This window comes from Torulaspora globosa, chromosome 2 (genome assembly GCF_014133895.1).
Source record: "Torulaspora globosa chromosome 2, complete sequence".
Lineage (NCBI taxonomy): Eukaryota > Fungi > Ascomycota > Saccharomycetes > Saccharomycetales > Saccharomycetaceae > Torulaspora > Torulaspora globosa.
This window is the reverse complement of record NC_050728.1, coordinates 931,236-948,369: the sequence shown is the minus strand read 5'-3', so window position 1 is coordinate 948,369 and position 17,134 is coordinate 931,236. Positions and strand designations below refer to the sequence as shown.

Genomic DNA, 17,134 nt, shown 5'->3' with positions numbered 1-17,134 from the left:
GCGATCGCAGTATTAATTTTGTGCCTTTCAAAGTCCCTGAACAGGCATCTAGAGGACGAACGGATCAACTTTGGATCTAGCCAATGCATCGAACTTCACATTCGATGAGCTCTGCGGTGGGTTTTGAGGAATCGAACCGAAGCAATGCTGTAGTAGATGAGAATTATGATGCAGTCGCTAATTTGGCAGAAAAGCCTGGACGAGAGACTGGCTTTCAACAGCACAGGGTAGCATTGAGCGATGTCACATCCCAAGTATCAAATAAAGCGTATTCAGGGTTCACCAATAATTCGAGAAAAACGAACGTTGATAGCGCCATGACCAAACGATTCAAAATGATGAGGAATGAGAACTATTACACGGATCAAGAGTTCAATGTCGGTAATGGCGAAAAGGCGCAGCCAATGCGACGGGCTGAAAGTTGTCCAGCGGACGATTCGCTAGAAGAAGGAGAAGCAGAGGGAGAAGCGGATGAAAATGACGACGAAATGAGGCAGCCGTTATATCCAATCTTTGATTCCAAATCGCAGAAACGTTTAGACCTCGCTTATAAAGAATGTCATCGAAGCACACCAGATCCAACGGATGATGATACATATGACGTTGTCATGGTAATAGAACTGAGCACAGATATTTTCAAATACATGAGAGAGCTGGAGATCAAATTTAGGCCGAATCCGAATTATATGGACTCGCAACCAGAATTGAAGTGGTCCTACCGCAGCACTCTTATAGATTGGATTGTACAGGTACATTCCAGATTCCAACTTCTCCCAGAGACGCTTTATCTCACTGTAAACATTATCGACAGATTTCTATCCAAGAAAGCAGTAACGTTGAACAGGTTTCAACTGGTTGGCGCCGCCGCGTTATTCATCGCGGCGAAATACGAGGAGATAAACTGTCCTACTCTAAAAGACATTATCTACATGTTAGACAACGCCTATTCGCGAGAGGATATCATTAAGGCAGAAAGGTTCATGATCGACACACTGGATTTTGAGATTGGCTGGCCCGGCCCAATGTCGTTCTTGAGAAGAATAAGCAAAGCTGATGATTATGAGTACGATATAAGAACACTGGCCAAGTATCTCCTGGAAACAACTGTGATGGATCCCAAACTAGCCGCAGCGCCTCCAAGTTGGCTGGCCGCAGGAGCCTATTTCCTGAGTAAAGTCATTTTGGGTTCAAATGACTGGACAAACAAGCACATTTACTACTCAGGGTATACACAGGAGCAGATCTTCCCTCTGGCGACTGTTATATTGGAGAATTGCAGATATGCAGACACCCGTCATCAGGCAATATGCAAGAAATACTCGGAACGTCGCCAGCATAGATCTGCTCAAGTGGTTGCTAAGTGGATCTCTCTGGCTGAGAAAAAAGTGGATACGGCATAGTAATTTAAACTTTAAGTAATAGCGGTTTGTATGAATCCACCTGCGATTCTTTAGCGTGGTGATCACGCGAAAGCAGACTAATATAAAGACACCTACCTGGGCGGCAAAATGCAAGATATCTTTTACTGACCCCCACAAGCCATTATAAATGTCACAAAACATTTGCTTTGCTGAAAGTCTCCTCGACCCAACTAATCTAGACGCAAAATTCGATGATCAAGTTATTATATGCATGGTGCTTCGGTACTGCATTGTAATGTCAAAACTTTGAAGATGATGAATCAAGACTACATCGTAAACTCAAGGAGTGATTGTATTGCTGGCGATGATATATCATTTGTTGGAAGGAAGACCGGACGAAGCTAACATGATTATTGAAAACCTTCTTTTAGCCAATACACCAACCAGGTGCCTCGTTTCAGCTAGACTGGAGGAGGCAAACTTTGACCATATTGCTACTTTGTGTCAGAAAATCGGTTGCGAGGTTGAAATTATGTCCAATCAGAGCTTCAAGCGAAATGGGGAACTGCAGTTGCCCAACGTAACCGATTATAAGAGTATAACTTTGAAAGATGTACTATACTCTGGTAACAGAAACCCACGGGACGGCAAGTACAACCATTGGCATTACAAGCTGGATCGTTAATAATCTGGAGGTATGCAGTGGGCCAGAGAAATCATTCAGCAATGTTGCCGCTGGGCATATTCCAGCAGCAAGCGATCGAATCTTCCATATCGAATTTCTTCGATTAACGGATCAAGCAATGCGAGATAAAGACACATTGCATTCCCTCAACATTTTCCCAGAGGCCAGAAGGTCCGGCTACGATAGGATAGTGAAGGATGGCTGTTTCAGTGTGCTTGAATTGCTTGATCGGGGCCTTCCAACATGGGGAAAAATCTGCCGAGGGCCTGGCTCTTTAGTCCACTCGCCAATAAAAAGCTTATTAAGAAACGACATGAAATTATCAACATCCTGATCGATCAAACCAATTCTGTGCTATTTCAGAAACTGCGTGGTTCCTTAAAGGGCATACCGGATGTTTTGAGAATTGTGAATCAGTTTCGTTCTGGCAAGGCAAATTACAGTACATGGTGCCTCATTGCTTTATTCTTGACAAAAAGCATTGAGATTTATCATTCAATCTCGAGCTTCCACTTTGTTAGGTATCTTGTAACATTAGATGTCGTCGTAGAGGAACTGCCAATTGGAGTTAATAACTTGGGATCGGAGGAGGTTTTCCGTGCCTCGACTAATGTCTACTATAAAAATGATGTTGTGCTAGAGCTGGATGAGCAGTTACGAGATGTGATTGCTCTGATTTCGAACTTAGACATTGAAGTTTTGCAGACCTTCGAGGAACAAATTCTTTCAAAAAATGCCATACTGCTCGGACTTCAAGCCGTTCTGATTTAGCTGAAGGTACTAATCTCTTTTGCCTATGTTTTGCAGGAGCGAAACTATGTCGAACCGGATTTATGTGAAAGTCAATGCGTGCTACAAATCTGCAAAGCCAGGCATCCGCTGCATGAGCCTTTGGTATCCAAACATATATTCCCAATGACATAGAAATTGCAGGTGGAAAGGATGCAGAAGAAATGTTATCCGAAGGGGAGGACAGATGGTCTCATAAGGGACTGAAGAGGGTGGCAATCGTCACTGGTGCAATCTACTAAATCCGTCTTCCTGACCCAAAATGGCCTCATAGTATTCCTGGTTCACTTCGGCTGCTTCGTGCCAGCAGAAAGGAATAAAATAAGACTTGCCGACAGAATTCTGACAAGAATAAGAACGGGGGAAACCATTTCAGAAAATGGCAGTGCCTTTGCCCTCGATTGCCAACGGATGGCCAAATGCCTGGCACTGGCGACCGAGAAAAGCCTAAGACTCGTTGATTAATTTGGAAAGGGAACGGATGCCACAGGTGGGCCTTGATCTTTGGTTCAATTATTCGCACTTTGACAAAATCAACATCATGCTCGAGAGTCCTTGCGTGTACTCACTTTCATGAGTTGTTTAACAAAGACATATTGTTTAACAAAGACATATTGTCTACAAACATTCCTGGTGTGAAGTATTATGCCACTGAGAATGTGGTAAGCGCTGAAGGACTGCTTTATCCAACGGCAAGCGATGAAATCAAGAATCAAGGAATCACATTTCTCTTCCCTGTGAAAGAAGCTATATCCAAGGAATCTTTCGATGTCTACTCGGCTAAGATATATGGTGTGAATAAGCCATAGTTGAAAGATCGCAAGAACTTTCAAATTTAATGAGTGAAGGACACAATATGATTTCGCACTGTGCATCCCTGACAGACAAGACTGTAAATCATTTTAAAAGGGTCAGAAGCTGATAAAGGAGTTTTTATCCCGGAATCTAGATCTGGAATTCTCGACATGCGACAATGAGCTGAGATCTAAGCTAGACAAAATGTTAAGCACTGGAACCTCGAGCTCTTGCCAGAAAAAATATCAAAGTTGCCCTTTATAGAATTGTTCTGAACTTATGTATCAAAATCATGCGCTATATTAATTTGTGAATTTTACCGATTTGATCAAGTTTTTCTTAATACCAGTCTTCTCACCCTCGTAAACGCCAGATTGACCACCAGAATAAACGGCCCGTATGGACTTGAGTTTTTTCTGAGCTTTCTCGAACTTCTTTCTCTTCTTAACTCTGGAGTTTCTATTATCTTTCTTTCTCTTTGGCGTCAGACCCTTGTTCTTCAGTATCTGGTAATTTATTGCACGCTTGCCGTCTTCACCTAATTCTTCAGCTAATTCAGCCAGTTTACCGTCTCTGGCTGCTTTAACAGCATCCTTATGTGCCTGCTTACGTGCATCCTTTTTGCTCTGCTTTTGTCTGCGGGTCATTTCGAAAAAGTCCTCTTCAGATTCCTTGTTCATAGCTTTAGAAGTTGCCTCGTCGCTTGAATCATAGTCCTTTGCATCCAAATCAGCATTGCTGGGACCCTGCTGGCCACGCTTACGTGCTTCTTCCAGCAGCCTCTGCTGCCTTTCAAATAGGCGCTCCTTGTAAGGTATATCGTCGTCACCCTTGTACCTCTCAGTCTTTTTGTTCTCACTTTGATCTATCTTGGAAGTGTAGAATCGCAGCGTTCTCCTACGAGCCCTCTTCTCTTGAGAATCCACGTCAGCCATTTGGCCCTCCAAATAGTCGTCCGCATCATCGACAATATGAGAACCATCCTTGTTATTGTTCTTCCTCGAAGGCACACGAGATTGTTTTACGTATTCTTCGAAGTCATCCAAGTCCACGTCTTCCTCGTCATCTTCCTCGTCGTCTTCATCTTCATTTTCGTCCTGTTCCCGATTTTCCTCATCAGATATTGGCTCCTCGTCGCCATTGTCAGATCCAGTTTCGCCATTGATCTTCCCAAGATGGTTTACGTCAAACTCCTTCGACTCCTCGTCCGTCAACTCGTTTTCGCCATGTTGCTGCTCTTCATCCATCTTTTCAGATTGGTCAGTCAGAGCGCTGGCCTGTCTCCACACCTCCTTCGAGGTCAATATCGTTTCCATTATAGGATGATCCCGCATAGTACTGAAGTTATCATTATTGTCTAACTCATGAAGTAAGATTCCAAAATACGACGAAAGTGTGCCCAAGTAACTAGAAAGAGCGCAAATTTTCAATGATATTACTTCTGATTCTTCTTGGCTCCTCAGTTCCTCTAGCACGACAGACAGTTTCGAAAGTTCTTTGCTTAAGGGCACAAATTCGGGGAACAGCGCCTTTATGTACTCTCTCTTCGCCTCTCCATCCATATTTCGTAGATCCTCGATCGACGCAACTTTTTGACTCTGCTTAGTAACTTCTTTAAACTCGCCGACATCGGCTTCCCTCGCACTCTTCGCCCAGTCTTCGTCTAATTCCTCATCCAGGTAATCGTTCATATTTAGCTCTTCAAGATGTTTCTTCTTTTGGCGCAAAGCTTCTTTCTCCACTTCCTTAGCGGTCTCTTCATCTTCAATGTCATCAGCACCGTAGTAATCACCTTTGCTAGTACCCCAGGCACCATCGTTATCCAACATGGATTCCGCTTCGTCCTCGCCAGCTTCTTCCCGCAAATTCAGCTTTCTTCCAAAAACTTTCCGATAAGCTCGCTCTCCATCGAGCTCCTCCTCCTCCTCCTCATCCTCCTCGGAAGATGATTCATTGCTCATCGCCAGAACTTCTTCTTCTTCCTCGTAAGGATTATCAAACCCGTTTTGATCATCGTCGCCGGCCAGAGTTGACTGCTCAAAAAGCAATTTATCCTTCTTGCTAGCGAACTCATCGACTTCAGTCATACCATAAGCGTCTTCAGCCGCCTGACGAGCGCTAGCCGGCTGCCTTGAACCTGAATTTTTAGCTCTTCTCCTTGCCATGATTGATCTTCACTATACCTCAATGCTAAGCAGCAAGCTGATCAACTAAACCTCTCGGCACTATTGAAACTTCTAGTCTTCACTGGCGATGAGCTCGGATATTTTTGACTTTCTTGATTGTTTAGGGTGGAAAATTTTTCTTCACCTCTATCTCAGCATAATTAGCAGGCGATGAGCTTGAAGAATCGATCAACTGAAATATCTTGAAGACTGCTATATAATGAGCAGATAGCGCAAAAGATGAGCAGCGGTAGTGGATCGGGACGGTTACCTTCTTTGAATTCATCCAGTGGAAAGCCATCACTGAAGTTCAAGCCTAAAGCCGTGGCAAGAAGAACGAAAGAAGAGAGAGAGGCTTCAGCACCTAAGATCAAGACAGAGGAGATATCTAGACCTTACAATGACAAGAAGAATAATCAGGGGAGAAGTACGGCAACGGCCAATAAACAGAGAAGGATGCAGAGGTTTCTTAGTAACACACACGTCATCTCCTCCGGACCCTTAGCAGCTGGAAATTTTGTGAGTGAAAAGGGCAGCGATATGAGAAGAGGATTCATCAAAACTGAGGGAGGGACTTCGTCACTGGTTCATTCAGGGCTTCAAAACATCGAAGGCGGTGAAGCCAACTCTGACGATGACGATTTGGACCATAAGGATAAGGAGCACGGAGCTAAGAACAAGTCGAAATTTAACATGGGTAGAGAATATGCGGTACATGATATAGACGGTGAAGATGAGGACGAAGAAAACAGCGACGAAATTGGCGAAATGGATGAAGAAGCTTTGCAGGCCAGAAGAGTAGAGGAGTTGTTCCCGGTTAGACCACTCCGTATCAGACATGAGGACATCGAAGTCGTGGAAAAAAAGGTACAGGAAAGCATATCTGATGCTACTACCCGTGAGGCGACGCCCGCTGTGAAGACCGAGGAGGGCGTGGCCAATGGAACAGAGCTCCAGCAGGCTCTAGAACAAAAGCAGGCCAACCTGCAGGATAGATTAAAAGAGCTCTCGCTGGAAAGTCAATTTCAGTCACTGGATCAGAGTGAAACGTTGCAGGAGATGAAGGCGTTGATTAACGACCACTTACTGATAGGCAAAAAGCTGAATAAAATAAACAACAAACCAGGCAGGTTTATACTGTTTCAATTACCGTCTAAGCTTCCCGAGTTCGAGGAAGTTACGCCAAAAGCTGAGCAGGAACCAGCAACAGATACCAAAGAGGAATCCCATGAAGCAGACAAAGGCGCCCATAAATCGAAGATGAAAGATGAGCCTGCAAAACTTTCTGAAGATTCTTTGATCGGAAAAATCGGCTCCATCAGAGTCCACCGGTCTGGTAAGCTATCGGTCAAGATCGGAAATGTTGTCATGGACATTAGCAAAGGTGCTGACGCGGCTTTTCTGCAAGATGTTGTTGCCATCAACGAATCTGGAGAAACGCCATGTTTGGAAAATCTTGGACGGATAGACGGCAGAGTGGTCATCACACCAAGATTTTAGCAACCATCTAACACCCAGGATGCTTGATCAACAGGGTTTAGATACAAATATCCGCATTTCGTAACGCTCTTTTATATAGCCGAGATCCCAGAGCCGGGTAACGATACCTAATTTAAGGGGAGGCTTCTCGGATTTTCAGTATATAATGGATCGGCGACCTCTTGAAGATGACAGAGGTTTGCCGCCCACCGTCTTGTAACTAGTTGGAGTTTGGAGAGTAAACCGTTTAATGGATAAGTGGCTGAAGTAAATGGATAAAGATAGTCCACATAATAAGAGAAACACAAGAGATACCTTCTTATCGCGAGTTTTCGGTCTGCAATCTGAAGATGTGGGTTCGTCAATTCCCACCGAAGAGATGAGTAACTTTGCAGAGCAAAGGACAATCGAAGAGAGTTCAAGACTACCTGAAAGTAATAATACCACGGAAACCGGAAGCAATTCCAGCGAGGAAGAGGAACTTCGAGTCCCAGAGTCGGACCAGGGAACCACTACAGATGAAGAAGAGCAGCATTCAGAGGATATAGATTTGAATGATGTGTCTATTCCTAATGGCTTGCTAAGACGGGTGGATAAGCTAGATAATTTGGCGGGTATGGGCGACTCGTCGGTCAAAGTGGGCCAGCTATCTAGCGATGATGAATACAACGATGAGCTTACTGGAGAAGTGGGTGCTGATATTCCTCTTTTTGACCGGTCAAAAAAGAATAATAGGATCGAGAACGATACTAGTGCGAACCGCCTTTCCCATTCTTTGTTGTTTCGTCGGGTATTGCAGCAAGATAAGCAAAAACAAAAAGGGCAACAGCTTTTCACCTCCTCTAAAGATGGATATAAGAGGCGCCAGGGAGACGCGAGCTTTGACTATGACCTCGAAGCTGGGCCAGGTAATAGGCAGATCAACAACAAACGGGGTGAAAATACGAGAAACAAGGTATTTAATACAAAGAGACCGAATCTTTTCGCCAATGTTTCAGTGCTTAATAATACTCCGGCAAGTAAAGTAAGTGCTTTGAGTCCTAAGGAACGGGCATTATGGAAGTGGGCTAATGTTGAAAATTTAGACATCTTCCTTGCGGAGGTATACAAGTATTATCTAGGGAACGGGTTTTTCTGCATTGTTTTGGAAAAGGTTTTGAATATAGCAACGCTGATATTCATTGTGTTTATATCCACTTATATGGGTCACTGCATTGATTATACGAGGCTTCCCACGAGTCATAAGCTATCAGAGATTACAGTTGAGCAATGTTATTCTCAACATATCGCCGGTTCGACAAAAGTACTTCTGTGGGTGTTCTACTTATTCATCGCTTTGAAAGTGACTCAGCTCTACTTCGACATACAGAACTTGAAGGAAATTCAGAACTTCTTCAAACATCTATTGAATATATCAGAGAAAGAGCTTCAGACAATTCCATGGCAAAATGTTATTCAACAGATTATGTACCTAAAGGATCAAAATGCTCTGACAGCTAACGTAGTCGAAGTCAAGGCAAAGAATCGAATGGATGCTCACGATATAGCCAACAGAATAATGAGAAAAGAGAACTACCTGATTGCAATGTTCAACAACGACGTACTTGACTTGTCATTACCACTACCGCTGTATCGTACCAGTACATTAACAAAGACGCTGGAATGGAATATCAATCTCTGCATCATGGGTTATGCTTTTAACGAATCTGCATTTATCAAGCAAAGCTTCCTAAAGGCTTCGCAGCATGAGTACCTCAGCGAAGAACTGCGAAAGAGATTTATGTTAGCTGGTTTTCTAAACATAATTCTTTCTCCCTTTCTCGTGGCCTACTTTGTCTTATTGTACTTCTTCAAGTATTTCAATGAATACAAAACATCGCCGGGGACTTTGGGTGCCCGGCAGTACACTCCTATGGCTGAATGGAAATTCAGGGAATATAATGAACTTTATCACCTTTTTCAGAGAAGAATTGGCTTGAGCACAGAGTTAGCAGATAGGTATATCAACCAGTTTCCAAAAGAGGGCTCAAACATTTTTCTAAGATTTGTTGCTTTCATATCAGGCTCTTTTGTGGCTCTCCTGGCGCTTCTTACCATACTTGATCCCGAAAACTTCTTCAACTTCGAAATTACCAGTGAAAGGACAGCTCTTTTTTATATCACTATACTTGGTGCTATCTGGACAATATGTCGGAATTCCGTTTCAGACGGTTACAACGTGTTTGACCCAGAGGAAACAATTCAAGAACTAGCCACTTTTACTCACTATCTTCCAAATGAGTGGAAAGGCAGGTATCACACCGAGGAAGTGAAGAATGAATTTTGCAAGTTGTACAACTTGAGGATAGTTGTCTTACTCCGTGAGCTAGCTAGTCTGATTATAACCCCATTCATTTTGTGGTTTTCTCTTCCCAAAAGTGCTGATAAGATTGTGAAGTTCTTCCGCGAGACATCCGTTTATGTCGATGGTCTTGGATACATTTGCAAATATGCCATGTTCGATATGAATCATCCTGAAATTCGTAAGAAGAACCATTCTAGCTCTGTCAATCTGGACCAGCTGTCGGACAAGAGGGAAACAAACCTTCATAATGATGAGACTGAAGAACAAGACTCCGATGAAAATGGTGAAGAGGAGAACGAAAATGCCATTAATAAAATGATGCAGTCATATTTGTATTTCATTGACGATTATGAAAATAGTGAAAATGCTGTGGGAAAACATCACCTGCCTCAGAAGCGATACGACGACTTGAAGAAAGCACCGGTCTTCAACGCATACTCCTGGAAGAAGCAGTTCCAGCCCGGTCAGAGGCCAGAGCTTTTCAAGATTGGAAGACATGCTCTCGAGAGAAGAGCCCTTCACACTGAAGTGCCAGCACGTACCTCCGACAGAGATGAAAGTAAGTCAAGTGATCCAAATCGAACCTTGGGCGAATCATTTATAAATTCTGTCCCAGCAAGGCATTATGACGTTGATGAGAGACGGTCAGAATCCGGTACTCGTGGTGCTGGCGTATTGGGTCTCGTAAAAGAGTTCTATAAGAATCAGATTTGATTTAACGGAAATTGGTGATCTGATGAGTTCTAGAAGACTCTGATATCTGATAGATCATTGTTTCAATGCATTGAAGGGAAACTACGTTAGGACAGATTCGCATAAATGGAAGTTGCGCTACTGCATAATGTCATACAAAGGCTTAATTAATTAATTGATATAAGGACCTCTGCACTAAATGCAAAATGCTAGTTTGATTGATCTAGCAGGCTCATTTTTTAATGCTGCGCAGCTTCTTTTCTCGTTCGTACTTATTTTTTTCAGAGCCCTCCTCAGTGCTGATTGTGTTGATAATGTGAGCCATCTTAGAGTGATATTGAGCGGCAGATTCCTTTTGGCTTGCGATTCTTTGTCTGGCTTCAAACTTGGCATCTTTACGAATCTCTTTCATAGTGAATTTCCGTTCTTTCTTCAACAGACTCTTCATCTTATTGATCTCACTTCTAGTCTTATCAGGATCATAAGATTTCTTATCAGGGTTAAAGTTCTCTTCGAATTTAGGAGCATGTGAAGGAATAGAAATGGGTTTATGATGCTGCAGGGTCAATGGTGTGTGATCATTGAAACCACACAGCTTTTCAATCCTCTCGAGGATTTGTTGCGCTGGCTCCAGGGTCGAAAACTTTGCAACATATTCTTCGAGCAGCTTGACAATGTTGAATGTGATTTCTTGGAAAGCCGGAAGCTCCTTCCATATTAGTGATATTGCTGTTTTCACTGACTCTAGTACATTCATCAAAAGCGTGCATCTCAGCCCATCGTTCAGCTTATCAACTCCAGAAAACTGATGAAGATGCAATGTGGCAGACTGCTCATTATTGAGTGTTATTCCATTCTCAATTGCTAATTTGGTGGAGTCTATTTTCACTTGATGCAAGATTTCTGCGCTTGGGTCTGGAAGCAGTGATGCTAAGCACTTTTCGAAGAAAAATGTCAACTCTGGAACGTAACGCTTTGCGATTCTTTGATATTGCAAAGAAGTTCGAGCAAACGCAGCTCCAAACGCCAGTTTTTCTATCGTGTTGAATTTTGCTTGTTCGAGGAACTCTGCAATTAAGATGGAGCAGGGTGTTACAACCAGATGATATTGATCGGACGTCGAAAATATGACACCAACCAAATTGAAGAATACCAAATCTGAAGGCAATACTTTCGTGAACTGATTCTTCTTGAATCTTTCTTGAATAGTGCTGATGATTTTTCTACATTCTTTCGAAAGCGCTTGATTGTATTGTTCAGATAACGACTGGAGAATTTTTAACATAGAATTCTGAACTTCTGCAAACTCTTTCAAATTTTTGGAGTAATCTTGGTTCGATAGGAAAAGTATATGCTGGAGCAGCACAGCGGTCAAATGTCCAAGCTTCTCCTTGTTACCTTCCGCCAGCTTAGGTTGATGAGCGTGAATTATCCTTCTAATTTGTTTTGGTTGATCAACTAGCCGCTGACCTTTCAAGAAAGCGAGTAGTTCTTCATGACTACCAGGACAAGGAAGATCCCGCAACTCACGGTCTCTCTTGAATTCTGCTTCATCGCTTGGTGACTGCTCAAGTTCAATATCCTCATCTGAATCCGCAAAAGATCCTTCGCCTAATTCTTCCTCGTCATCAGAATTGGCCCAAAAGCCATCATCCAAGTCCTCAACGCCCCTTTCTTCACCGTCTTCTAGCTCCAATATACCACTCATACGCTCATTTCTCTGCCTTTCCAGTTGAGCTCTTTTTTCCTCCACTTCCTTCTTCAACTCCTCTGGTGTCTTGGTCCTGTCACTTGGGGCAGCTCTCTTTTCCATGATGAGTTCCTTAACTTTAATGTCATATTCTTTGTCTGTCTGATCTTGCAGTTCAGGAGCTGCCTGTGCTGCCGCTGACGACGCCTTCAGCTCGGAAAATATATCACCAAAGTTTTCATCAAGCTCATCAATCTGATCCTCTAGTTTTTCTTGCGCCTTTTGTCTTTCTTGCTTGTAAAACTTGGATTTCGCTATTATCTCTTTCATCACTTCTGCTTTGGTCTTCTTCCTAGCCGGCTCGGCCGGCTCACCTAAAGATCCATTCTCACCATAATCTAAGGATCTTTTGCTTCTACCAGTCGCGCGAACTTCATTATCTTCATCGTCTAGACCCAAGTCACCCTCGTCGAAGTCGTCATGCAACGCTTCTCCAAGATGAGTTAATCCGGTTTGAAACATGCCTCCGTCATCATCATCGTCGTCGTTAAGATCAAAGAGACTGCTTTTCACACGAGATTGACTCTGTCTTTCCCTTGTGAAACGCTCCAACATCTTGTCTTCTTCGGACATATGCTTATTCCTTTCTCCAAAACGTCTATCCAAAAACCCATTGCTCTTATTCCTATGAGCCTGCTTGGCCTCATACACTTTTCTACGTTGCTCTTCTCCGATCTGCTTTGAGATTCCAGGCTTACCGACAGGTATGCTCGAGTCATCAATGCGCTTGTTTTTGACCTTCTTCACTTCAAAGGGGCTGAAAGTCTCTCTTATCTGAGCAATCACTTTGCTCCTTTCTTCTCGGTCATATTGCTTCGGCTGTCTTTTCGAGCCTTTCTTCTTCTTTCCTCCGTTAGTCTGACCAGTGAGGTTGTGAGCTTTCAAGGTCGCTTTGAGCTGCTTCAATTGCGATCCTGCCATACCTGCCCGTATTGATAGATTTCAGGACCTTCACAAACTGCCGATTTGAGTTCTAGGGCTCTTCTGATAGTGAACCAATCTATCTCATCTCATCTCATCGAGCTCAATTATAGTTAATACATACAAATTTTTCAGATTCGTATGTAGCGATTTAAGCAAACCATATAGAGGCCTCTTTTAAAGGTGGCAAATTAACAACAAATAGAGCTTTAATGGGTGATAACATAACTTGTAGAAGGAGAATAGAGGGCTGTATAAGCTGATCAAACCGGTGAAGATGTCTAGGGATGCACCTATAAAAGCGGAGAAGGACTACTCCGAGATTTTGAAGGAGGAAATGCCAAAGATTCATCAATTGGCGGTGGATGACTGGCAGGGCGCATTGAGTCAATTGCTGGTTCTCGAGAAGAAAACCCGACAGGCTGCTGATCTGGTGTCTTCAAAGCAATTGCTGTCAGATTTGGTGGATATGCTAGTTTCTAGGGGCAAATGGGATGAGTTGGATGAACAACTAGCGTTACTGTCGAAGAAACATGGTCAACTGAAACTGTCCATTCAGCACATGGTTCAGAGGATAATGAAGCATTTGGGCGAAGACAAGACACTTGATTTGGAGACTAGAATCAAGACCATCGAAAGCATCAGAACCGTCACGGAGAACAAGATTTTTGTGGAAGTTGAAAGAGCTAGAGTTACGAGAGACTTAGCCCATATTAGGAGGGAACAAGGCAAGATAGAGGAGGCGGCGGACATATTATGTGAGATGCAAGTTGAAACATATGGGTCGATGGAAATGTCTGAGAAGATAGAATTCATCTTAGAGCAAATGGAATTGAGCATATTGAAAGGCGATTACACTCAGGCTACCGTGCTTTCAAGGAAAATACTGAAGAAAACATTCAAGAATGTCAAATATGAATCCCTCAAACTCCGTTACTACGAGCTACTAATCAAGATCGGATTGTATAAGAAGGATTATTTGGAGGTGGCGCAGTATTTCCAAGAAATATATCAAACCGACTCAGTTAAGAAAGATGAAGAGCTGTGGAGACCAGCCTTATCTCATATGGTATATTTTCTGATTCTCTCACCTTATGGAAATTTGCAAAATGATTTAATACACAAAGTTCAATTAGACAACAATTTGAAGAAGCTTGAAACGCAGGAGGCGCTTGTTAAGCTTTTCACAACCCCTGAACTGATGAGATGGACTGTAGTGAAGAGAACATATGAGCCTTTGCTCAACAAGGATGATATAGCGTTTGGTGGGAGTAACAAACACCATTGGGATGAGCTGCATAAGAGAGTCGTCGAGCACAACTTGCGAGTGATTTCCAAGTACTACTCGAAGATTGCACTGCCCAGACTTAATGAATTATTGGATTTAACCGAATCTGAAACTGAAACTTTCATCAGTGACTTAGTCAACCAAGGTATCATTTTCGCCAAGATCAACAGGCCTGCAAAGGTGGTGAACTTTGAAAAATTCAAGCACTCAAGTGAACTCTTGAATGAATGGTCCCAAAACGTCGATCAACTGCTGGAGCACATCGAAACCATTGGCCATCTCATCACAAAAGAAGAAATCATACATGGACTTAAGGCCAAATAAGTAGCTACAGTAAATACTTAGATCCCTTTGAACTCCAGCACAGCCTACTCCTCCTGCTGCCTTATCCTCCGCTGCTTCGCACTCTCAACCAGACTATCCCACCTCTCTCGCAGCCTAACAATCTGATTCGAAAGCTTGCGATTCTCTTTGGTAGCCTGTTCCAACCTGCTGGTATATTCTCTGACCTTTCTCTGTTCGTAAACGGCTAAATCTTTCCTGAACTGAACTAACTGCTGGTTCACAATGGCTTCCACACTAGCACCGTTTTTGCCGTCCTTATCCTTCATCCGTTCTTCGATCCTCAGAGTCAGGTTGCTCTGCAGCTTATTTAGGATCCTACCCAAGAAAGGCTCCGTCTGCAGTCCAGTTGTGTCGTTACCGCTTCGCCCGCCATCCCATGACCTGGTCTTCGACATAGGCTGCATTGAAGAGTTCATACCGAGCAGCGTAGACATCGGCATTTGGACGTGCTGTGACACTACAGGTTTTTGGATCTCCACCAGCGTCTCCATATCTCGAATTCGTTCGTTAACATCCTGACGTAAAAGCCGTATCGCGTCCCTCACTTCAGGGCTCAACTCACCGTTATTCTTATTATCAGTCGAGCCTTCCAGGATCCCAGACGCACTCCTATACTTTTCTAATGCCTCCAGAAGGTTGCCCCTTCTTGATTGTTGTTCAGCACCATCGATGTATGTGTATGCCTACGACCATCAAATGACCTTGTGGTTAGTCCAGAGTCATGGCACTGTCTCGTCTGCTCAATCAGTAACATACCTCAGCTAAGGATCCCATCTAAACAGCTGGGAAGAAAGCAGCCAACAGGGACTTAATTCACTGCCTGGTTGTTCAACGGTTGACACCTTATCTGACCGTCACATGCGTTACCCCCAAAGCATTAACATCTGTTAACATACACATACGAAGCCTTCAACACTACTCCCAGGAAGACTTTAGACGACCGGCATAGCTGTTGAGTTCGTTTGGGAGACATTCTTTTGGTTGATGGCTTTTGAGTGGGTATGATACTAGATCCATCTACACCTCACCCCGGGAAACATGATGAAGAAGAGGTTGCCAGTTTCTGGAGCACGATGGAGAAGATGGTGGAATTGCCTGAGGACGGAAGGCCGGATGAAAACATCAATTCGATTCTTGTTGGGTATGTCAAGAACGCCTCGGAGTCGTACATGAGTTTTATAAACTCTGACAGGGATCTGTGTAAGATGGCAGTAACGCTCACGGAATCGGTTGCGTTTCGTGAGAATCTAGAGTTCTGCTTGAGCAAGTTGTTGTCATTATTGAACATTGACCTCTTAGAGATGAACATGAAGTTCATCATTGCGTACATTCTGCTTTGGGAATCGAAGAACAATCTACATTCCTTGGAGATTATGTTGGAATTCCAGGGCTTCAATGTATTCTATAATACTTTGTACACGCAATTTGCGTACTTGAACAAGTATGGTGAGGACAAGAACATTGCTCGAGAGAGGCCCACTGACGCAAACTTCGCCGAACTGTCGGAAATCGAACTGAAAATTGTCGATGGAATGAAACAGATTTCAACGGTCTTGATGGACCTCATATTTCAAGTTCTGAAATATTGCAAATGTTCAGTGAGAAATGTGCAGATAATCGACGATTTCTTTGTCTACTATCTTATGACTTCGATTAGATCAGACACGGTTACCGATATGTTCAACAATACTCAATTCAAACTTTTGTTAGCCCTGAATGAGCAATACATGATATTGAGGAAAGAATATGAGATCGAAAACAAAGTCTTCGTGTATCTCACTAATGATGCTGTCACGACGAAGTTTACGGAGCTGTTGCTCTTAAAATTCAACAGAGTGCAAGACAAGTCACTGCAAATAATGATGTGCAAGATTCTTTACCTGATTTTGACAGCGGATCGCGGCAGGATAGCCAAGAGCTTCTTCTATTTAAACGATCTGAACGTCCTTGTCGATGTGCTGATCAGGGAGCTTGAGAACATAGCGGAAAATGAAGAAACGTTGAGAAACTACTTCTTAAGAATCATGGAGCCATTGTTTGTGAACACTCAATTGTCGACGACGCATTACAGAAAAGATGATCTTGTTAGAGTACTGCTTTATTTATCGTCCGTTGATAATTTCTGCAGTAGTGATAAGGTATTGAAGGAACATCGGACAACGGCAAAATTGGCTTCTCGAATACTTGACCGTGTGGAGTGGCTTAATTGTCTCGCAACTGAGGCTGACGCGTTTGATTCTGATACATCAACAAGCAGGAAGTCGAGCGTTAGTGGCTTAGGGATTACTCCGATTACCACCATGCCAACCACGGCTGACAAAAGATCAGACAATTTATACAACAACAAGGAACTAGAGCACTCGGCAGAGTCCCTCGGAAGGCGCAAGTCAAGACCTCCTCCACCTCCGCCACCTTCTAGGAAATTGGGGCTGACCAGAACTATTACGCGCAGTACTCCATCATCGCCGGCACCATAAACCAGGGTATCTACTCTGTATGCATGATATTGACGGACAGTT

General features: G+C 43.3%; 8 protein-coding genes across 8 annotated transcripts; 5 read left to right on the top strand and 3 right to left on the bottom strand.

The window, feature by feature from the left end:
* Positions 1-83: 83 nt before the first annotated feature.
* CLB3 (B-type cyclin CLB3) lies at positions 84-1,400 on the top strand (the record flags this gene model as incomplete). Its single annotated transcript, XM_037282424.1, has 1 exon — positions 84-1,400. One exon carries the CDS (start codon positions 84-86, stop codon positions 1,398-1,400), a length of 1,317 nt encoding a protein of 438 aa, XP_037138319.1.
* Positions 1,401-3,932: 2,532 nt separating this feature from the next.
* On the bottom strand, positions 3,933-5,795 carry SAS10 (rRNA-processing protein SAS10; the record flags this gene model as incomplete). The annotated part of the gene is made up of 1 exon (XM_037282423.1): positions 3,933-5,795. The coding sequence occupies one exon, from the start codon at positions 5,793-5,795 to the stop codon at positions 3,933-3,935; it is 1,863 nt and encodes a 620-aa protein (XP_037138318.1).
* Positions 5,796-6,035: 240 nt separating this feature from the next.
* Positions 6,036-7,295, top strand: RPC53 (DNA-directed RNA polymerase III subunit C53; the record flags this gene model as incomplete). Its single annotated transcript, XM_037282422.1, has 1 exon — positions 6,036-7,295. One exon carries the CDS (start codon positions 6,036-6,038, stop codon positions 7,293-7,295), a length of 1,260 nt encoding a protein of 419 aa, XP_037138317.1.
* Positions 7,296-7,545: 250 nt separating this feature from the next.
* Positions 7,546-10,332, top strand: ATG9 (autophagy protein ATG9; the record flags this gene model as incomplete). Its single annotated transcript, XM_037282421.1, has 1 exon — positions 7,546-10,332. The coding sequence occupies one exon, from the start codon at positions 7,546-7,548 to the stop codon at positions 10,330-10,332; it is 2,787 nt and encodes a 928-aa protein (XP_037138316.1).
* A 211-nt stretch (positions 10,333-10,543) lies between these two features.
* On the bottom strand, positions 10,544-12,982 carry NOP14 (snoRNA-binding rRNA-processing protein NOP14; the record flags this gene model as incomplete). Its single annotated transcript, XM_037282420.1, has 1 exon — positions 10,544-12,982. One exon carries the CDS (start codon positions 12,980-12,982, stop codon positions 10,544-10,546), a length of 2,439 nt encoding a protein of 812 aa, XP_037138315.1.
* A 277-nt stretch (positions 12,983-13,259) lies between these two features.
* On the top strand, positions 13,260-14,594 carry RPN5 (proteasome regulatory particle lid subunit RPN5; the record flags this gene model as incomplete). The annotated part of the gene is made up of 1 exon (XM_037282419.1): positions 13,260-14,594. One exon carries the CDS (start codon positions 13,260-13,262, stop codon positions 14,592-14,594), a length of 1,335 nt encoding a protein of 444 aa, XP_037138314.1.
* Positions 14,595-14,638: 44 nt separating this feature from the next.
* ATG38 (Atg38p) lies at positions 14,639-15,106 on the bottom strand (the record flags this gene model as incomplete). The annotated part of the gene is made up of 1 exon (XM_037282418.1): positions 14,639-15,106. One exon carries the CDS (start codon positions 15,104-15,106, stop codon positions 14,639-14,641), a length of 468 nt encoding a protein of 155 aa, XP_037138313.1.
* Positions 15,107-15,616: 510 nt separating this feature from the next.
* Positions 15,617-17,092, top strand: LDB17 (Ldb17p; the record flags this gene model as incomplete). Its single annotated transcript, XM_037282417.1, has 1 exon — positions 15,617-17,092. The coding sequence occupies one exon, from the start codon at positions 15,617-15,619 to the stop codon at positions 17,090-17,092; it is 1,476 nt and encodes a 491-aa protein (XP_037138312.1).
* Positions 17,093-17,134: the final 42 nt, after the last annotated feature.